General features: G+C 39.3%; 1 protein-coding gene across 2 annotated transcripts in view; it reads right to left on the reverse strand.

Moving 5' to 3' along the window:
- LOC133653917 (1-phosphatidylinositol 4,5-bisphosphate phosphodiesterase gamma-1-like) overlaps positions 1–21871 on the reverse strand; it is a 38834-nt gene that overhangs the window by 1797 nt on the left and 15166 nt on the right. Inside the window, exons 3-32 of one of the 2 annotated variants that reach the window (XM_062053753.1) lie at positions 17244–17396; positions 17019–17112; positions 16867–16914; positions 16419–16503; positions 16243–16326; positions 15842–15864; positions 15691–15760; positions 15484–15585; positions 14628–14746; positions 14089–14174; positions 13292–13412; positions 12881–13049; positions 9916–10038; positions 9620–9721; positions 9311–9498; positions 8413–8613; positions 8092–8211; positions 7678–7858; positions 7500–7577; positions 7319–7422; positions 7101–7194; positions 6951–7020; positions 5830–5993; positions 5362–5458; positions 5046–5270; positions 4806–4954; positions 4618–4732; positions 3161–3322; positions 2981–3069; positions 22–287 (exon numbers count right to left, since the gene is read on the reverse strand). In XM_062053753.1, the coding sequence (XP_061909737.1) occupies positions 22–287; positions 2981–3069; positions 3161–3322; positions 4618–4732; positions 4806–4954; positions 5046–5270; positions 5362–5458; positions 5830–5993; positions 6951–7020; positions 7101–7194; positions 7319–7422; positions 7500–7577; positions 7678–7858; positions 8092–8211; positions 8413–8613; positions 9311–9498; positions 9620–9721; positions 9916–10038; positions 12881–13049; positions 13292–13412; positions 14089–14174; positions 14628–14746; positions 15484–15585; positions 15691–15760; positions 15842–15864; positions 16243–16326; positions 16419–16503; positions 16867–16914; positions 17019–17112; positions 17244–17396 (3682 nt within the window). Of the gene's footprint in view, positions 1–21; positions 288–2980; positions 3070–3160; positions 3323–4617; positions 4733–4805; positions 4955–5045; positions 5271–5361; positions 5459–5829; positions 5994–6950; positions 7024–7100; positions 7195–7318; positions 7423–7499; positions 7578–7677; positions 7859–8091; positions 8212–8412; positions 8614–9310; positions 9499–9619; positions 9722–9915; positions 10039–12880; positions 13050–13291; positions 13413–14088; positions 14175–14627; positions 14747–15483; positions 15586–15690; positions 15761–15841; positions 15865–16242; positions 16327–16418; positions 16504–16866; positions 16915–17018; positions 17113–17243; positions 17397–21871 lie in introns of both variants that reach the window. The other variant, XM_062053752.1, reaches the window with a different exon arrangement.

Genomic DNA, 21871 nt, shown 5'->3' on the forward strand with positions numbered 1-21871 from the left:
TTCATGGCGCTCACAAACTACCTTCTGTTCTGTGGGTCCATGTGGTCCAGCAGAGGCTCCTGCGACACCCTAAAGTCGTCCAAAGGCAATTGGTAGCGGGAGTCGAAAGAGCCCTCTCGGCCCCTGTAAGCAGCGACTGCCTGGGCCGGTGACTGCGGCACAGGGGACATGTTGGAGGAGGTGGACGACACTGAGCTGTGATCCACGAAACGTTCACGTCCAGTCTGGACCGAAACCGAGCTTGACGAGGTCATGGAGAATGGGCACACGAGTTCTCCATTTTCTTCCTGAGGACACAGATGCAAAAAAAGTTGTCCTACATTTTCGACTGCTTTTACTGTTCAGGGTCAGAGGAGAGCCAGAGCTTTTCCCAGATGACTTGAGCGAGAGGCGGGGTACACCAGGGTTTCCCCTTAAAGTACCAATAGAATGGCAAAACAAGTTGCCTCTGTATTGAAGCTATTATCATATACTGTATATCGGATGTATGACACCGAAAGACTTACAAAGTTGCCAAGTAAATAGATAGGATCAAAATAGTATCAATCTGACAGAGATTCCTGAGCCATTTTTAGAGATAATGAGCTAGCCAGACACTTCATCGCGTGACTTAACGCTGGGAACAACAGATTCCTTCATCACCAACAACAATGCAAATCATGCAGACTTTGTGAAAGCCAACAACGATTATTTAGGCAAAAATCATGATCTACAACCTTATATTTTGATCCTGAATATAAGGAGAATGATTTACAAGTTTTAGAAGCTCTGCTAAACAGATCCAGCTTTAGTGAAACCCTAAGCATCATGTAGCAGTATTGCTAAGTGCTAAACAAGAAATACAAACTACAAACATAATAAAAAGTTAAAGTACCAATGATAGTCACACACACACTAGGTGTGGTGAAATTTGTCCTCTGCATTTGACCCATCCCCTTGTTCACCCCCTGTGAGGTGAGGGGAGCAGTGAGCAGCAGCGTGGGCCGCGCTCAGGAATCATTTGGTGATTTAACCCCCAATTCCAACCCTTGATGCTGAGTGCCAAGCAGGGAGGTAATGGGTCCCATTTTTTGTAGTCTTTGATATGACTCGGCCGGGGTTTGAACTCACAACCTACCGATCTCAGGAAACGATAGCTTACTGTACTAAGTCTGCTCTTACTTCAATGACGACCGATATGTCCATATCTTCCCGTTTATATAAAGAATTAATCATGATGCACACAAAGGGTTAACAAGGAAAAGTCTCCGTGCAGACACTGACTTTGGTTGTTTGTGTTTGTCTCCATGTCCAAGTATACATTGAATGTCACAGATGAACAACTTCTAGATTCATGGCTAAATCCTCCTAGTATCCAGATAAGAGGCATGACTTATAATCGAGAATAACTTTGACGAGCCAAGACGCGATGATGTGGGAGCAGCAGGATATCGCCGCCAGCTCACAGTAAAGAAGCAGAGGGCTACTTAGCTGGGTGCTATCAATCCGCCGCTAAAAAATATTTTGTCTGCGTTAGTGCTTATAATAACAACATGGCTAATATTTGGTTAATATTCAGTTCACGATATGTATATAGAGTGCTGTTGGCGGGTTTTGGATGGTTATTTAGAGGGTTTTGTGGGCGGAATAGAGCGCCCCATTGACGGACTATTTATGTCTTTATTTATTTACAATTTCAAATGCATAAAAAAGAAAAAAATATGTGTTCATGTCTTATATAGGGATTGTTGATGATAGACAGCACATCTCTCTCTAATTTTTGAGTATTTCCAGTATGACCGATCTGATAACATGGTCTGAGTGCAGAAGTGTAATTACAGTGATGTCAATCTACAGAAATTACCGAAAACGTTCGGAGCCAAATATTCAAAATGGCTGACTGAAATTGTGGCATTTTGTGATGTTTAGATGGTACTTTCACATACTTTGCGGATTGTAAATACAATTGGATATGGTTTAATGGATACAATGAAACACAATTAAGCATATAAAGTAAATTTAGTTTTCCACTCTACTGGTACTTTAATGCAGTGGTCCCCAACCACCGGGCCGCGGATCGATTGGTACCGGGCTGCACAAGAAATTAAATAAATAAATACATAAAAAAATGAAATCAACATAAAAAACACAAGATACACTTACAATTAGTGCACCAACCCAAAAAACCTCCCTCCCCCATTTACACTCATTCGCACAAAAGGGTTGTTTCTTTCTGTTATTAATATTTCTGGTTCCTACATTATATATCAATATAGATCAATACAAAAAAATAAATAAAAAATAAATAAAATACCATATCACCCCCCCGGTCCGTGCGACAAATTTTCAAGCGTTGACCGGTCCGCAGCTACAAATAGGTTGGGGACCACTGCTTTAATGTAACTAAATGTGGCTTACCGCCACGGTTAATTGATGGCCGACAGGCCTTGAAAATAAGGGTCTTTTACGTGAAAACCAATTAAAGTAAAATAAGGTATTGTACCCTCCAGAAGTAGTCACACAAAGTTACTTTTATTGCCAATCTTATGCTAATAAACGGGACAATTCAATTCAGTTATGTGCAATAAAGTGAAACTGAAACATAACTTTTTCCGATGCTGCCACTAATGCATTTAATGTGTATATTTTGTACCTTGTTTCTATCACCTCATCCTGGTTCCCAAATGTTGGTGTTGCAAATAAATGAACTAAAGTGAGCTTTGATGACATTGGTGTTGAACGAACGGTTTAATCCGATGCTCGGTTTTGAGAGCAAACTTATTCTTTCTAGACTTTTATGACATTGTCTTTTACAAGTGACAGATTAAAATGAAAGAAAAAAATCTTGACGGAAGCTCATGACATGATCACGTGCCCCCCTAGTGGCACCTAAACAAGTGTTTGTGCCACGGGCCGGCCCTGACTACACTGTAAGAGGTCCTCTAATGACTTCATTTAAATTTGGATCAAGTAAGAGGTGATATTAAGTAGCACTGCTTACTCTGCCTCTGACGATGTCCATGTGGACCAACAAGGATGCCAACTCCAGATCCTCATTAAAGCTGTTCTTCAGAGGGACTGACCGATAACCTGGCACAATGCAAATGAGAGTGGAAGATGGAGGAGGTAATAAACACAACAGCATGTCTGTGTGTTGTGTTCATGTGCTGCTGCGGCGTACCTGTCTTCAGGCCGTGAAGGGGGAATGTGGCCTGAGCCAGGAAGTTTTGGTCACTGAACATGTCGATCTCATAGACCACAAAGCGCAGGAAGGCAAAGGCAGAGTTGCACACTGAGAACTGAAACGGCTTTCTGGGCCATGTGGGGTTCAGACCATTATCAGCTAGAAAGAGAAACCAGATAGAGACAGTCAGCTTGCTAATAGGTGTAAAAGACCACAATGTCTAATAGTGTATTTGATGTAATACAGGCAGATTGGATGGTGGCCTTTACTTATACTATACTAATACTTGTGTGAGTGTGGAAATCTGTGCTTGTTGATTGGTCGATGGAAAATGTTTACTTCTGTGTTATCCATCCAACATTAGCAATGTCTATTCACATGATTCATATTTCATATCAATAATGCAGAGCAGCTGGCGTTGGAGCAAATATCACTTACAGTACTTGCCTGAACCCCAGAGCTAAAGCAAGACAAGTTGTAAGAACCCCATGAGGTATATTTGAGGCATCTAACATGTGAGCTATTATGTGATATATATACTGAAGTTTGCACTTTCTGAACCGTTGTTAAATGATGTCTCTTCTTTGGTTTTGTATACTCATTATTATTATTAGGGCTGTCTAATGATTAATATATTTAATCACGATAATCACATTTTGTTCACAATTAACTCAAAATTATTGCGATTGATTTCAGATAAAAATATATTTTGATCATTAATCAATTAAGTAGACCCTTAGGTTTTTAATACCATGACTGGGCAATTAGTTTGTTTTGATAACATGTTTTTGAGTCATTATGCTTTTTTAAACAGCTCAAAACAAAATGGACATAAACTCAATTCTGCAAGCGCTAAAACACGCCAGTAAGCAATAGTGCTTTATTTATGAAGGAGACCTCCTCTCAGTGAGGTTATTGTCACTACGCTATATTGTGTAAATTGTCATTATATAAAAGCATCACACACATTATTTATATAATACTGTATATCTGATGATACACAGACATAAACACACCTATCTCTTCTTATTACCTCTACCTATACGCTGTTGAGTAAGATGTTTTGGTCAGATCTTATGGGGTTCACTGACATTCACTACACCAATTAGCGGTGGGGAGGCTCGTAGGTCAAATTTTTGCTCGTAACCTAAAGCATAACAATTAGCCAAGAGACAGCTTGTGTCCTGAAAATGTCATAAACTGGGGTACTCGTATCCTGAGGTACCTGTGTAATTTTTTTTTACCAGTAATAATCTCCACCAACAATTGAATTGGTATGAATGCTTGAATATATACCAGCTTTTAACACAATGGCAATACAGTGAAAGAGTTTGTTAAAACACTAGCGAATGTATGCTAACATATCCTCTTTGCCTGAAACACACTAAACATATGCATCTCTAGGAGGAATGTAAGTAAGAAGGAATTTATTTTATTTTTAAATCAATATTTACCTTCTGAATCAGTCTTTTGCTTTGTGCTGTCATACTCCGCCCCACACACCTCGATCTCAATCAGAGGACAAACAATGCCACGCCCATGCTTCGGTAGGTGCCGTGCGCCCAAAACCTTTAAAGTGGAGAACAAGGGATGCACCCTTAAAATCTAATCTAACACACAAACATAATGACATCACACATACCTCAATCTGAAGAGTGACTTCCTCCAGGCTCCGCACTGTGTGTCTGTCAAAGGGATCAAAGGTATCGTCCCTCATGATTGGGGGCTGGAGGACGTAGCCGCTCCTCCCGTTCAGCATGAATAATGCCTGATTCATCTGCATGGGCTTGTCTGTACGAGGTCCAGACAGGAGCAAGGAGCATGAGCGTAAAAATAGTCACACCTTTATTGTGTCTAAAATATTGATAAAAATGGTGGATACCTGCTGTCTGGAAGTTAAGCGCTACCAGCTGCGAACCGCAGAGCCACATGGGCAGAGGGTCGTAGTTAGACGAGTCCAGTCTCTGGCCTCGCGGGTAGATCCTGGACAGCTGTAGTCGATTGTATTGCAGGAACTTCTTTCCTTTGATCTTATTGACATACTTCTCAGCCTTGGTCTCGGGAAAAGAGGACATGTCCCGAAAACAGGCACGCTCTGTGCCGATCTCTACAGGTAGAGAATCAAAGTCAGAACTGACCCAATTGAACTGGTGTTGGTGTTATCATTGACTTAAAGCTGTGTACTGCTTGCTTCTTACTGTCTTCATCAAACGGCACAGGCCTACAGTAGACAACCAGGTCAGATAACTCCAGTGCAATCTTCTTCCTCCTTTCCATGATCTTACCCTCCTCCAGCTATGCAGATATACACAACTGTTAACATGACTGCAAAATTATACAATCCAAAATAATAAAACGGCCTAACTAAGAAAAAACACACTGGTATAGGACTAAGATAAAATCATCATGGCAGGTTGAGAGCAGCACATCGTATATAACATACATCCGTAAACGTGGATGCATATGCAAAAGTGCAATATATTTATCTGTACAGTAATCTATTTATTTATATCTGCACCTTATTGCTCTTTTATCCTGCACTACAACAAGCTAATGCAACGAAATGTCGTTCTTATCTGTACTGTAAAGTTCAAATTTGAATGACAATAAAGGAAGTCTAAGTCTAAGTGTGTGTTTGTATTTACGGTGAGTCATGAGACATGCACCTTGGCCTCAGAGGTCACCGCAACCTCACGGATCTTTAACACCCATTCCTTTAGTTCTTCCAGACTACTCGCAGCTACTTCCAGCACCCGGCTTGTTCGCATGGCTGTCGTCGGCACCAGGGAAAAGACATGTGGCCTGCTTCCTTTTCCATCGGGACGCACAACTGTATGGAATACACCAAAATAAAGAATTCCGGTAAATACCAAAAAATTATTAAAAATAAATGTCTTAACCAACCGCTTGAAAAAGTAATTTTCCAAATACATTTGTTGCTAAAATTAATTCACTTTTTGATTCTCTACTTTTTCTGTTCAGGGTCAGAGATTAAGATTAAAGATTAAAGTACCAATGATTGTCACACACATTCACTATATGTGGTGAAATTTGTCCTCTGCATTTGACCCATCCCCTTGGGGAGCAGTGGGCAGCAGCGGCGCCGCGCCCGGGAATCATTTTGGTGATTTAACCCCCAACTCTGAACTTGAGACTATGCCCAACTGACTTAGGGTGAGAGGCAAGTGACACTTGAGAAAGGTCACTAATCAAGCACAGGGCACATACAAACATGCTTTTTACACAGAGACATAAAGTCTTGACTTAACCTAAAATGCATGTTTTCAGACTTTGGGAGGAAACCCAAGTACACAGAGTAATCCCATGCAAACAGGGAGACACCATACAAAGCATATAGCGCAGAAACCTCGCGAAGATCATCAAAAGTCAAAACAGAACTGTGCAAATCCAAGCCTAATTCAAAATTACTTCCAGTTTAAAACTTGCGAACGAACGTACAAACCAGTAGTGGAAATGTACATGTCAAATTTCAACACTGCCACTGGAGGGAGCCAAAGCACCAGTTAAGGGTAGAGAAGAAGCTCAAACTAAGCATTTAACCATTAACAGCTGTGATGGTTGTGCACTGGCTGGAGGGTCTAAAATACTGCAGAACAACAAACAAAACTCTTATAATCAAAACAAATGAGGGCATATTATAATAGGCAGAGGCACCTAAACGACAGCAAAACAAGTTGACATTTTAAGAAGATAATATGGAAGCAAGGCTGCCCTCACAAAACAGGAAACACAGTGTGGACGGCAGGGGGTTGTGGGATTTATTCACCAATCTGACAGGAGGAGACGTCCACACTTCCTCTTAGCAGATCTCCTAGGGGGCTGTTTTCTGTCATCTCCTGCTGAACATGGAAGAGGGGCCATGGTGAATCAAGTGAAGCTGAAGAAGCAGATAGGGTTGTGTGCATTTGAGCCTCACGGTTCTGTCCGGCTCTGCTGCTGATGGACTGATTTCCTCAACATAATTCGCAGGAAACCATAGCTGCTTCTTCCCTAGACAGTCCCCCTTCCACCTGAAAGGGGTAATTGGCATTGTATTCCCAAGCGCATCTACTTGATATATCAAAGCAACCAAATTGAAAAAAACACTATTTAAAAAATAATTATAGCGAGTTGATTAATGAATGTAATATCTACCATCCTCCTTCCTGTTTATCCACATTTGAAATTATGGCATTCTTTGTGAATGAGAGTTCATCATCTCTTTGGGCTTTATACTCATACATTGCTCTCACAGTGCACTGTAACAAGCAGAGAGAAGGCTGTGGAAATGCAAGAAGAATTTCTGACAGGGAAATCCTCCACAGTGGACACTGACCTTAAAAGTCGGCATTTGATTGGCTTCGACGTAAAAACCTGGATTCCTCCCCTCATACAGGGACCCGTAGTCCGGCTCCTGTCCGACAACACAATGTCTCTTGTTGGTTTATCATTATTGCATTTAACAAAACCCTTTGAATCATAAATATCTGGTAGGTCCCAAGCGTGGTACTCACAGCAGTGCCGATCTTTTCCAGTGTGTCCTCATTGATGGGATATCGCAGCTTCATTTTGCGATACAGAGGGTGCTTTTCATAGTAGCTGATTAGATCTACAAGACTGTCAAACTCAGAAGTCCCAAGCACCACAGTCTGACCCTCCTGCTGCACACGGCAGTGCTTAATCTTACCCTCGGCCCTGCGTGTCAACCACACAGACGTCAATCTACAGTCATTTCAAGATGAATTATCATTTACCTATTCAAATGAGTTCAACAAATAATAATTATTCTTTTTATTTGATTTGTATAGCGCTTTTCTATCAACTAGATACTCAAAGCGCTCACAAAGAAGTGAGAACCCATCGTTCATTCACACTTGGTGGTAAAGTACATTTTGTATCCATGAAACAATTAAATAGGAGTGACATACCTGAAGGAAATGGCAAATGAGTTGGATTCTGCCCTCTTCCTGACAAGAAAAGCTCCGTCTCTGGGAACCCTCATCAGCATGTTCTCAGCATGACTCCTGGAAAGGTTGGCATGGTACCACCTGGAACAATCAGCCAAAAAAAATCTGATAAATTCAGGTACACCTTTTGGTCTTCATCCTGACATTCTGTACCACATTTACTGTACAATTTAGCAACCTAAACAATGAATGTAGTAAATTAAATAATTATACAAATAAAACAAAAGAAAACATTCCAGTAACAGTTTTGAATTATTTATAATCTGGCCAGTGGGCACTCACTCTTTGCTCTCATGGGCGTTGGTTTGCGGCACAGGCTCAGTAAGTTTCATTTCAAATTCATTGCAACGCAGCGCCACCTGCTGGTAGTGGTTGATGAGGGCAAAGAGTGTGTCAAACACGAGGTTGTCAGTCAAGTAGAATTTGGGGCTGCCGGCTTCTTGACGGGAGTGTATGCGACAGTGCTGCACCCGTCCTGAGCGCCTGGAAATACCAATAGGAAAGACGGAAGCATAAAAAGAAAATAGAGATGGATCAAATGACGCAATACTGTATGTATGTGTTTATCGGCTGACAGTCTGAGTAAAATTGTATTGAATGAGTCAAAATAGAACCGTGTGCACAAGGAGTGTGCAAAAGGAGAGCATCGTCCTGGTTTTATGTTAATTCAATAGAAAATGTAAACAATTGTGTTTGCCTTTGGAAAGTGTGGTTGTTTTGGCAGCATATTATGAGACTTATGGGGTGTGTGTTTACAGAACTGCCACATCATATTGAACAGCAGCAAAGCAGCACATTTTCACATTTCAGCTTAATTAATAATAACAAAAATGATAATACCGTACCTGATTTTATAGATTTTTTGGATAGCAAATTTAGGAGGGCGCTGATTCACTGCTGTATCAACTGGCCACTTGGTTTAGGGTCTGGGCCAAAGATTTGACTTTTCTGTTATAGTTTCCTACATTATTGTGATGCTTCAGTGCTAAATCATTAAAATGGTTTGCACAAAAAATCTTTAATTACAAAAACACGTTTTGCAAAATGTTTTGTTATTTTGTAAATAAGAAAAAAACTTTGGCATATAGTCATTTATAGTAAACTACAATGTTAATCATGTTTGTTAACTCAATAATGTTAATTTTTGCAGAATCTACAGAGCTCCCCATGTGGAACATACCAGAAAGACAATGTGTAGTCTCCCACAAATGTCTCACTCTCGCGGACCAGGAAAGAGCCATCTGGCGCTCCAGTCTCCAGACAGTACTCTGACAGAAGCCGCTCAGCTATCTGTCTCCCGTCACGCCCTGCACCCAACTTCCCATGAAACCACTTTTCTGTAACATGCTGGTCCATTCCATTGGAAACCTGGCAATTAGGAGGAGCCAATAATAAACAGTCACCTTAAGTCCACCACGAACAGGAAGTACTGAACTAGCCTGTGCATTTTTTTGGTGTAAGCATGTAAACACATTACAGGTCTACTAACCTCTCTGTGCTCTTCCTCCTCATCATTACCCTGGTTACTTGAGGTCTCTTCTGAGTAGTAAATCTTACTGCTGGTCAGGACAAAGAAATGAGGGTACCACTCCTGCGGCAAGAGGGACAGTATATGAGAGGCAGGATGCATGAGGTACATTAATTATTTAGAACATCCATGTGTTGCACAGAAAAGCAGCCATCATCTAACCAGGAACAGCAATGCTGAGAAGCCTGGTTCAGAAAGGGGTTGTGTGAGAAATGTTGCAGAAGATACATGTCAAGTTTCTTTCAAAGGGTAGTTACATGATTAATGGGGTCCTCCAAATATAGGATGCCGTTTTTGATGGAGTTGCTGATGTCGTTCTCAGAGTAGGGCGTAGTGGTGGACACCTCCTCATAGGCACTGCCCTCAGCAAGCTTCTTATGCTGCTCAACATAAGAGAGCAGTGAGATGAAGGATGAACATCACCCATTACTTTATCCCAAAATATCAACAGAGACAAGTGAAAACTAGGGATCTGCTGATCAATCCGCCACTGATCAGTATCGAACAATTATCTTAAAAAAGTAAGTAATAGCCATCCCCTCTGGCTAATATTGTATTTATTTTTAGTCCCCCGGCTGACAAGCTAACAGCTAACTATGTATCTCCATATATAGCATATAAACTGCTTTCCTTAATATCTTAAGTATCATTATCAAGCAGCATAATCAAGTATTAGGACCAGGCTAAACATGTTACACCCAGAGAGCAAGAAGGAGCTGGCATGCTAATAACTAAGCTAGCCGCTAAACCAGCGAGCCATTAATTATAGCCTAGAGCAGGGGTGTCTAAACTACGATGAGTCGTGAGACGTCATATGTTAAAAAGGATGTCTAACCCGCGATATGTCTTAAGTTTAATATTAATTACCTTACCCAATCTAATTGCTGCAAACATATCATCATCGAGTGGAAACATTAGTAATTTCGGTCAATTACTATGAGTTTTACTTTAAATGTCCTGAGTAAAGATGTCCGATATTATCGGCCTGCCTATATTATCGGCTGGTAAATGTTTTAAAATGTAATATCAGAAATTATCGGTATCGATTTCAAAAAGTAAAATTAATGACTTTTTAAAACGCCGTTGTACGGAGCGGTACATATCCGGTAAAACACGGATATAAACCCAGTCAGCAGCCTGGCTAACAAGCGAGCTCGCTTGGTGACTGACTAACGACACCATGTCTATGGTTTGGGATTATTTTAAAGTGTGTCTGACGGATAAAAAACTGGCAATTTCCAATGACTGGAAAAAGTTGGTTATGCGAGGAGGAACCAAGACGTCTTCCTTTAATACGAGCAATTTGATCTCCGACCTCTTCAAGAATCATAAGGAGATACACGATGAATACAAGCGGAAGATGGATGAAAAGCAAACACCGAAAAAAAGTAGTACCACACAGTTGTCGCTTAAAGACTCCGCCGAGAAAAAACAAAAATACAACAAAAACCACCCCGGGGTGAAAGCTCATGTTGTGGTCAGGGACAACGCACGCAGTATGGCAAAAGCCGGTGGAGTTTGGTGTGGCTAGTCTGCCCTGCATGGCGCACACTTTAAAACTCGCAGTGAACGGAGATGCCCTGTCTCAACGCAGAATTTCAGAAGCTCTGGCTGACTGGTAGGCCACTTCAAGCACTCACCACTAGCTTGCAGCACATTTGTGTTACTCATACAAATACGTTAGAGCAGGGCAGATTGACCCCAGTTTATAATTTCCTGTTATACAGTATGCCAGGCAGTCTTGCACTAAATGAGGACTATGTTATTGTTTACTTTATTACTCTAGTATACTCTGGACTGAAGCTGTGTGCCTTCATTGTTTTTGTAGCTGTTGTTTTGAGGCATGTTTAAAAAAAAAGAAAAGAATAATGCACTTTCTTAGACTTAGACTTTGTGAAAGTCAAAGTATAGTATTTTCCATAGTTGTAGTGGGTATCAGGATTATCTCAGGGGGAGCATATCCCAAATTCCAAGCTGCTGTTTTGAGGCATGTTAAAAAAAATTATGCACTTTGTGACTTCAATAGTAAATGGCTTTATATCAGGTTGTACTGTATTATTACATGTTTGGCAAACTTCTCTCTTCAGTTTGGTATGAAATTAATATGCAGACAAATCATTGTGATTGCCGCGTTAGTGTAAAAACAGCTATATAAACTTGATCAGCATGAGCGCACAGGTACTTGATCTGAATAAGACAGTACACAGAGTTGGAACAAATAATAAAAAACAGAAGGTTTGTGTAAAATTGTAACTACAACTGAAGTTAGTATAGTGATTTAGATGTTAAATTATATATTCTTTATCTACTTACATTACATATATTTAATATCTATATCACAACACTTCAGAACTGTATAAATATATATTTTGTATATACATTGTGTGAACATATATGTGTGAATATACACACACACACACACACATACATATATATATACATATATATATATTGTATGCATATACATACATATAAATGTTATAATAGATTATAATAATATGTATAATATGTGTATATGTACACATTTATATGTATTGTCTATATACTGTATGTTTGTATATACACGCATACATTGTTACTTTACATGCAGTCTGCTTTCGGCCCCCGGCCAAATGTTTTATCCCAATGCACCCCCGCATTTCCCCAGTCAAAATGTTTGGACATCTCAGGTCTAGAGAGAGGATAATATAAGAAGAATTGTTGGTGTGTAAAGGGAGGACGGGTCGATTCATAAATTGGTGGTGTCGTTACTAAGAGTAGTATACTAAAAGGATTAGATCAATTTATTTATTTTATTTTCTCAAAATAGTTTTATGTTAATGTTTCCAAATTCAGAGAATAATTACCTGGACACAGGAGGACTCTGAAAACAAAAATGGTTTCAATGATAAAAGATTTTAGTTTTAGTATAGTTTTTGATTTTGTTTAGTTATTGTGTAATATTGAATTTGTTTTTGCTCAAATAATTGTTAATAAAATATATCATAATAATAAAAGAAAATAAGGAAATACGTAAAATAATGTGCTGATATTGTTAAACAGTCAATGGCACTCAAAATAAATACATTGAACATTTTACACTCAATACATGCGATTGGTATTATGGATAATCAGTATCGGAATCGGCAACATACATCCCTGATTGGAACATCCCTAGTGCAAAAAGATTAACAACCTTTTTTTGAATGAAAAACAAAACAAGAAAGCCAATGGGCACTCAACCTTGATGAGGATCTTCTTCTTGAGCTGGTTGGGTGATGGCAGGCCATCTGCTGCAATATCCACCGCTTTGGTCAGCAACATATCTCCAAACAGTTTCTTAAAGTGAGTGGCCATGTTCCTCTGTTGGACAATACTACAGTGGTCCTCAATGGACAGGATGATGGGGAAACTGCAGGAAGGATCAGGCTTAAAAGTTGCAATGTCCCTTTTTCAGTGCAATTGGGTGACATTTATAATAATAATAATACATTTTATTTGGTGTAGCGCTTTTCAGAGTACTCAAAGACGCTTTACAGTAGAATTTCTTCAGACTACATTGTTTCTCCACACTTCATGTGCAGTCTAATTATATTTCCCATACATCAGCAGAGACTCCTGTAACAAGACACCGAGAAACTCTGGCAAACTCACTCTGACGTGACAAAGGCATGCTCTTTGATGGTGGTCAAGACATCGCAGAACTTGATCTTTGTTGTGAGGGTGTGCCCATGGTAGATGACTGGCATTCCATCTGGACCATCCCAGCAGTCCACTGCAAAAACAAATGCATGTACTCAGTTCCGACAATAGTACACTGCAAAGAGGAATGAAAATGAATGAATGACGTATTACAGAGCTATAATTTAAACCTTGGAATGCAACCAGTAAGTAGTTGAATTCCAACATAATTTGTGTTTACTTTTCTATGAGACAAACAAACTCTTGTACGCAATTTATAGATACCTGCTTGACAAGCTCACATGTGATGTCATGTACAACGTGCAATAGTTATGAAACAATGTGTGAGTATGAGGGCGTGGTGGTTACTGGAAAAGTAAAGCTGAATGTCAAAAAATGGCTGCAGACAAACCAAAAATGTTCCAAGTTACTGCCCTACAAATATGGTAGTGTATGAAATTGTGTGGGTGGGTGCTTAAGTATGATTTCGATGAATTATCTAAGAGTACTATACTTTTACTTATCTGTATTGTATTATGTATCATTGTGGTTTTTATCTACTTGTAATGTTTTAACCATGTCTACTAACTACAGATGGAAAATAATTTGGCAAGAATATGGTGTTTACATTTAATTTATGAGAAATGTTCATCAAGATGCAATGTCCTTTCCAAAAAAATAAATACTTGGACTCTTCATCACAACATTGAATATAGTCTTTTACAGTATACATTTTTTAATTTGTGGGTAAAATGTGTGTGTTTACTCACATTCAATACATCGGCAGCCCATCCTTAGACAGCGAGCATACGCCTCCAGAGACGACTCACTGGAAAACTGGTCTCCTGTCAGGTAGCTAAAAATAAGCATGAGAAGTGTCAAAAGTATGCATACTCCTTACACTCTGAGGCACTTGCACACAAAAATCATTCTGCCATTCATCATTTTCCTTTTTTGACCTGTGTAAACACTTCAGACAACATCTGAAAGTTCTCATTCTGCTGTTTCAATGAGTATTGTTTGGTATCTAGTACACAAGGTTCACATATGAACTACCTTTCACACCATTTTTAATTGAAGGAAAAATAATTTTCCTGCAAAACACAGACCTCTCATTTTCGAACATGGGTGTTGAGTATTCCATTTTTATCTGATTGGGGGACGTCCGTGGAAAAAACCTTCTAATTGATTAAGTTTTAAGCAAATTTATTTTTTAGAGGTCGTTTGATCCATCAGCTTGTGTGGACATTTGACACAATCTAAACAGATGGAGTACTTTTACATTAAAGTTCTGGCTCTCAATCCTTACGTGTTGTGTGAAGAGGAGATCCAGTAATGCGACAAGGGGTTGTTCATATTCTCTGGACACACTTGGTCCAGGGAGGAATCCCAGATGGTGTTCTCTTTGGAGAACAAGTATGTCAGAAACTATAAAGGCAAGATCAAAAGATACAAGAAAACAAATTACCATATCACACACACATCAGTTATGGATTCGAAAAGTTCTTAAACGAGCAAACTTTGACTTACATACTTGCAGATATTGATACATTTGCAAAATAACAGAGTATAATATCCAGCACACACGACTCCTACCACATAGCAACTTGGGCTTAAAGTTTTGTAAAACAGGTATTTTGTTTGTTTGTTTTACTTATCAATGGGATATTTCCTAAAAAAAAGCAAGGTTGTACTTTATTTAACTTGAAATTGATGGTTGAAGAGTTCTGAAAATGTGTGGAATATGTAACAATACAATCCATATTTTAATATTTTACAATAAAAGGTTTCCCAGCATGAAGCCCTTTTTTTTTTTTACATTCATATGACCTCATGCATTGAGAGACAGTACCAACTCCTATAGACTGGTTTGCACAATTGCTCACTGTTCTCTGCCCTGTTCAGTCAACCAACGCTTTATGGTGACCACAGAAAGTGTCTGTCACTTTATACACAACACCAACACAGTAACCTTTTCTAATTGTGTGGGAGGATGTGTTTAGGCCAAGCTCGGGCCCACTTGTATCAATTACTGAGCATTACTTCCATACACAATCAACATGTTTGGGTTTGTGAAAATCATTGTATGTGAGAACTATTTTAGATTTTTCACTAAGACAGCAAAAATACCCCAAAACAGAATGTTAGGAAAAGAGTATGTGTACCTCGTCTTGGAGGAAATAGGGCTGTTCCACTTCCCTGAGAGGGTCTTTTAGGTAGCTGAACATAAAGTCCTGAACCATGCTGCTGTCTGCTGCCCACAATTCCTGTACAGTATTATAAAAGAATAATAAATAATAGCGTATGTTTAATAACACATAAAAGGAAGACAATCTTCAAAAAAAGTAGATGTGCACCAAGTAGATTATTACCATCTGAGATTCTAGGAGGAAGCTTTTATAGTCTTCAAGGGAGATCCTTTGTTCTGGTCTGTCAATGAACCTGGCAGAGAAAGTACTGCTTCAGCAAGCACACATCTGTCATGATGCTGAAAATTGGCTTATTAGCCTAGTTTTGGCCTACCTCTGCAAAAACGGAATCTCCAGCTAAAAGAAGGAGCAAGGAGGAAAATTAAGTTAATTCAATTGAGTAATTTGAAGCCTGACGATGGGCACAAAACAGTTAGTGTGAGATTGTCATGACAAGCACCAAAATCATCCATTTATTTGAATCTGACCCGAGCATGCTTTCTCCTCATCTGTGTATGATTATTTATGCCCTAATGGCCTTCACCAGAAGGGCTTGGTGAGTTTTAACTGGACTGTATTGATCTTGCAGTCATTTGAGAACAGACAAATGGGGGAGGAAGCATGCTTTGGAAATGGTATCGGATTGTGGGGGTGGATGGTCGACGGGATGCATGGATTAAGCCATGTCTGTGTTGCCATGATGGACCCATGACAAGACGCATTGTGTAAACTTACATTCTTCTGAGCATCAAACATTAGGTTGCGATAGAGCTGGGCAAACTGGCTGAAGGACACTTCCCCATTCCTCAACTCAGAGTCCTGGAAAACAAGACAAAACGTGATAGTCTTTCAGCTCAAGTGTCATACTGAAGTAAACAGGGAACTCAAGTGAAAGAGAATTAGGAGGTTACTGGAAGTTTCTCTCGGAGGAACCTCATGTTGGGCACCCTGTAGTTGACCTGGCTCAGCATGTTCTTCAGATCCTTACAGGATATCCTAGACACAAGCACATGCTTTGTTAAAAAAAAAATGAAACACATATGGAGATGCACGTAAACTGGGTCCAGAGGCGTGCAGACAAACATATTCTTAGCACTTTAACGGTAGGCTTTGGCCTGGGGAGACAACCCCCCAGCAGCAACACACAGACTTGCTTTGTCGTGTAGGAAGTGACAGACAAACATCTCTGTGCATCTCCTCAAGTCCTGTGCAGCTTGTTTCCTGCTACAGGAAAAAGTGGCAGTATGTAGCTGGGAGGTTGCAAACACTCACGCACACACGCACACACTCTCATAATAATCCTTATGTAATGTAATGAGAGTTGAATGATTGAACAATTTCTGAATTGAACCAACTTACCTATCTTCTCTGTTGCGATCAACGGCGTAAAACTGTTTGCGTAACCACCTAGGGGATATGATGTATTTTTTTATATTACAAAAGGGATGTGCAGATAATGCATTGTTTAAGCATACTGTGGAATTGAATGCGGCTACATTAGGGCTCCTTACCTCTCTATCTGAAGTGGTGTTGGGGACTTCAGTGTATCAGCCACAAGCCAGTTTAACCCCTTCACCCACATTGTCATCTCCTCATCAGAGGTTGCTATTATGTTCACAAGTCATGTAAACATCAAAGTAACACACACATACAAAAATCATAAACATAAAAACTATAGTAATGCTTATGATGGTATTCCTGTTAACATATTTTAAAACAATTCTGCAAGAGCATACCTGCAAGGCTGAGTGATTTGAGGCGAAACTCTGTCCCATACAAAATGACAAAGCCGTGAGCTTGATCTAGTCGTGCAGCAGAATCCTCCATATAACGCTCAAAGTCGCGAGACTTCTGTCCAGGTCGTATCTCCTTGATTTCTCGGATGTCGACTGCAGAGGAAACACACACATGAAAAGTGAGTTTTTGTCGGATGTCCATGCAAACACAGGTAGGTTTAAAGGGGACCTATGATGATTTTCCGCTTTTCTGACTTTTGATGTCGTGTTAAACAATGCAAAGCCTCAAGTCAAGAGTCATGCATTTGGATGTGAGTTTGCATGTAGTTTTGGAAGGCTTTGATCGCTGGGTTTATGAGTATTTTCTTAACGGTGGGACATTTGTGACGTCGAAGATTGACAGATGAACATATGGTATGTGGTCCTTTTGGAGATGCTGTGTCAGCAAGTCTCCTCCCCCTTTGCTAAGAAAGACTGCTGCTTCAGAAGCTTACGTATTCTTCTTTCATGCCTTTACGCCTGCTGTATGTCTATTAACATTGTTACCATAAAATAAATACTTTGGTGTATATTTGTCCATGACATTTTGACCACTACAAAATTGGGGAAAGTGGGCAGGTGTACCTAATAATATGACTGCCAAATCAATATAATGTTTACAAAGTTTATTTTGGCCTTGACCAAAAAAAAAAGTAGTGGTGACATCTGTCTTCTTCAATATATATATTTAACACTGAATATTTTCAAAATATACATTTTGATACCTTTGAAAAGAGAGCAGTACATGGACGCATCCTAGAGACACTTCCACAAACGAATATACGGTTATAAATGTGACTGTGGAGCAAAATTAACGCAAAATGCACACCAAAGCATTTCCAATACATATTATCTAGTCAAGTGTTTAGTAACCATAGGGGCCGGGACCTGCTGTTGGGCCACGATTGCCCCTCAGAGGGCCGCCAAAAAATATGTTTCTCAGCTGTGGTCCATACGGGTCGCAGGCGTAGTCAGTTGCAATACACTTTTTCACCACTTGTGGCAGTAATGACAATATCAAACAAACCGAAGAAGTCTGGCGCTAAAGTCAGAAAAAAATCAGATTTAAAAAAAATGTAATTTGTGTAAACGTAGTTATAAAAAAGTTTCTTTAGCGCAAAAATTATGACTAAAGTGGTGAAATTGCATTTTCATTTACACTTTAATTTAATAGACAGTTTAGTTAACAAACATTATGGTTATTATTTATTATCAACATAGGTTGAATGTATATTTTTAGCATTGCATTATTGTATGTAAGTTTATTTTCCATCAGTTTTTAGAAGTCCCTTCTTTTGCACTGTATTTGATTAGTATTTATTTTTTGTAAACAGCCTGACATAAGCCTTGATAATAATCTTTGTGATTAACATATTGTTTCATATTATTTGACATGGTTGTAAACTGTAAGTACCGATAGGTTAGATATAATTATTGAATATGATTCAAATCAAGAGTAAGATTACTAATTCAGTGTTATTTGAGTGGGCACTTCAAAGAATGGCAACAATATTAAAAAATATGAAAGAGGGTGGGTTGGGGGCTTGGAGGGAGTTGTCAGTCCCAAATATAACACTTGAAGTTAACACATCAGACATATACAAATCATTAAAAATATGGCACACTAACCCAATAACCAAATTTATAAAAGTTGCATCAAACTGGCTGACTTTTGCATTATCATCAATTGGGTGACTGTAGTAAACAGGCAATATTTTATTATGTTGCATAATGGTATACCAGACAGACCTGGGAAAACCAAGTGTCAGGCACTTCTGACACTGTTGATGCCGATGCCAATCATGATTTTTGTAGATTATAAAATTGACGGGGGAAAAAAAATCCTTGCCATATGAAAGAAATGGGGGCCACTGGCTACGTTAATTAAAGACAATGATGTCTGCTTCTATGGCTCCGTTTACACTGGACACCAAAGTTAAACATTTTATTGGTTCTCTATTGAGCAGGCAAACAGGTCCGTGTACGTCACTCATCTTTTTGTGTTGTTCCAGGTCACTTGTTGTTCCGGTCAACTTCCTTTTTGTTTCCACTTGATCAAACTGCGCATGCAAGTGATGTCGAAGCCACACTGGGGCCTGTGCATGTTTATGCTGGAGTCTGATAAAGATCACATTATACTTGTTCTCTTAACAGTCAGCTGGAAAAAACTGATTTAAAAAAAATCGGATTTTGCAGTGTAAACATAGTCATTGACTATGTTTACAATGCAGGCCAAAGTGGCCTAAATTGGATTTTGTTGAGATCTGATTTTTTCCAGCTGACTATTTACACTGCAAGCAAAATGCAGTCAGACTCCAGTGTAAACGCACATAGGCCCCAATGTCGCCCCAATGTCACTTGCATGCACAACTGGAAATATGTGATGTATAAAAGAAAGGGCATCTCTATCCTCCTTCAAAACCGCAATAAAAGTTCACCTCCAGGCAGCTACAACCCTAAACTAACACCCTCCCCCGGATTGCTAATAATCAAATGCAGATACTCTTTCTTATGCCTTCTGATCTCTCTCTCTCTCACTCACTCACTCACTCACTCACTCACTCACTCACTCACTCACTCACTCACTCACTCACTCACTCTCTCTCACTGTGCAACCTACTAATAAAAGTCTCAATCAATCAATCAAACAAACATTGTATTTGTATGCATGTTCAAAATAAACTGACAAACCAACCAACCACTTCGATAAAGTGAAAACAAAGGAAGTTAATCGGGAGGAAGTCGCTACTACTACAAAATAAAATAATGTGACAACACCTTTTACGTGAAAGTAAATTAAAGTAATATAATGTATAAAAGGATGTATATAGCGTAATATATTTGGGAGGGTTGTAATCTTTTTGTGGCTGTTAAGTAGAGGAGACACTGACACCAGCGTGGATCTACGGGAGCTTTATTTTTCAACTCGCATATAAGTCAAATCCAGTCCTTCATTTGTTTCCATTTGTTTCATCAATTGCTATTTCTTCTAAATCAAAGTATATATTCATATATTACATTTGGCCTATTATTCGTGCACTATTGACAAGTGATGCACCAAAAATTTGCTTGTCTTAAATAAAAACAAAACCCAATGTTGTGATGAAATATCCATTTCCGCTGGAGACTGAATCTTGCCCAAAGCTGACGAAAAAAATCACATTCCGGTCACATTGCATTTAGACTGAAGTCGCACTTGAAAAGATCGGATTCAGGACTACTTTCTGATGTGGCCTGAATCTGATCAGATTTGAAGCCCTTTGGAGCGTTTACACTGGCAAAAATGTTTCAATCTGAGGGCAAAAAATCCAATTTGGTGTGCAGTGTAAACAGGGCCATTATGACCTGCCTGTAATGAGCAAACACAGCATTTACATGTGTGGGCTGTGAGGTAGCTTAAACGGTGGACTCCTCAAACACACACACGTTTTCAGCTTCTGCCCCTCTTCTTGCTCCTTCACCACACTTCCTGTGTTTTGTCGCCTACACACCACATTTGCTTGTGTAAAGGTGTGCAGGTTTTTTGGAGTTTTTTTTAAAACCCAGCTAAGTCTTCACACAGTGAATTTCACCAAGCTGTTCTTCTTTTTACTTTTCTTCGAACCCCTTGTAAAAGCTAACAGACTTCCGCTAAAAGGAAGATGCCTTTGACAGGTTAATCTGTTTTACACTGCTCTCTCAGCTCTTTGTGTCAAACTTATAGGGGTCTTTTTAAGCAGATGCCGGAAGTAAGGAGGTAGCCAGGAGGTATCACATTATTCAAGGAGATGAAAAAATGCATCCTGCAACACACTCTCACGCTTCCTTCAGCTCTCCATCCTCCCTCCCTCAAACACATTCTCACACTTTTCTGATTAGACCTGAGCTAATAAATCAATTAATCAAATAGTAAATGAAAATTAACCCGATAACTTTGCTGGCATCAATAAATTGCCACATCCGATTGTCCGTGTGTGTCCGTTTGTTTTCTTCGTCTGTTGTTTTTAAACAGGCTGCAAGAGGTTTCACTCCGTGCATTGCTCTCAGCACCTGAGTGTGTTTACTCAGTAGCATAATTAAATGAACAAAGTGAATCCTCTTGTCATCCCTACATAATCTTTGTCTCTGTGGGCGGAAACGTTGCACACATGCACAAGAGTCTCTCTAGTCGCTAGTGACAAACACCGCAACGTAACAAAAATCATGAAAAAAGATGACTACAAAGCCAAATGTCCATGAATGGAAATATTCTGGTTTTAAACCGAATAAGTAAGAAGAGCCCTTCAACACAGAAGAATGGGCCAGTATGTCGAACTTGTTAGAAAGTGATAGCAACAACAATAAAAAAATATATTTAAAACAAACGTCCTTTCCAACTAGGGAAAAAATGCAATTGAAGTAAAACTTTTGATAACAGTGGTTTTCAGTCCATTTTTTTAAAATGTTTGTTTACTTATTTAAGATAAATACAAGTTGTTGACCTTTGCAAAGAAACCGATGCAAAGTGTGAATGCTTTTGAAGCCCGTAAACGTGCATGTACATGACAGTTATAGATGCTGGAAAAATTATCGACTAAGGCCTAATAAACAAACTGCAGTCTGAGCAACTA

Source organism: Entelurus aequoreus, linkage group LG07 (assembly GCF_033978785.1).
Source record: "Entelurus aequoreus isolate RoL-2023_Sb linkage group LG07, RoL_Eaeq_v1.1, whole genome shotgun sequence".
Lineage (NCBI taxonomy): Eukaryota > Metazoa > Chordata > Actinopteri > Syngnathiformes > Syngnathidae > Entelurus > Entelurus aequoreus.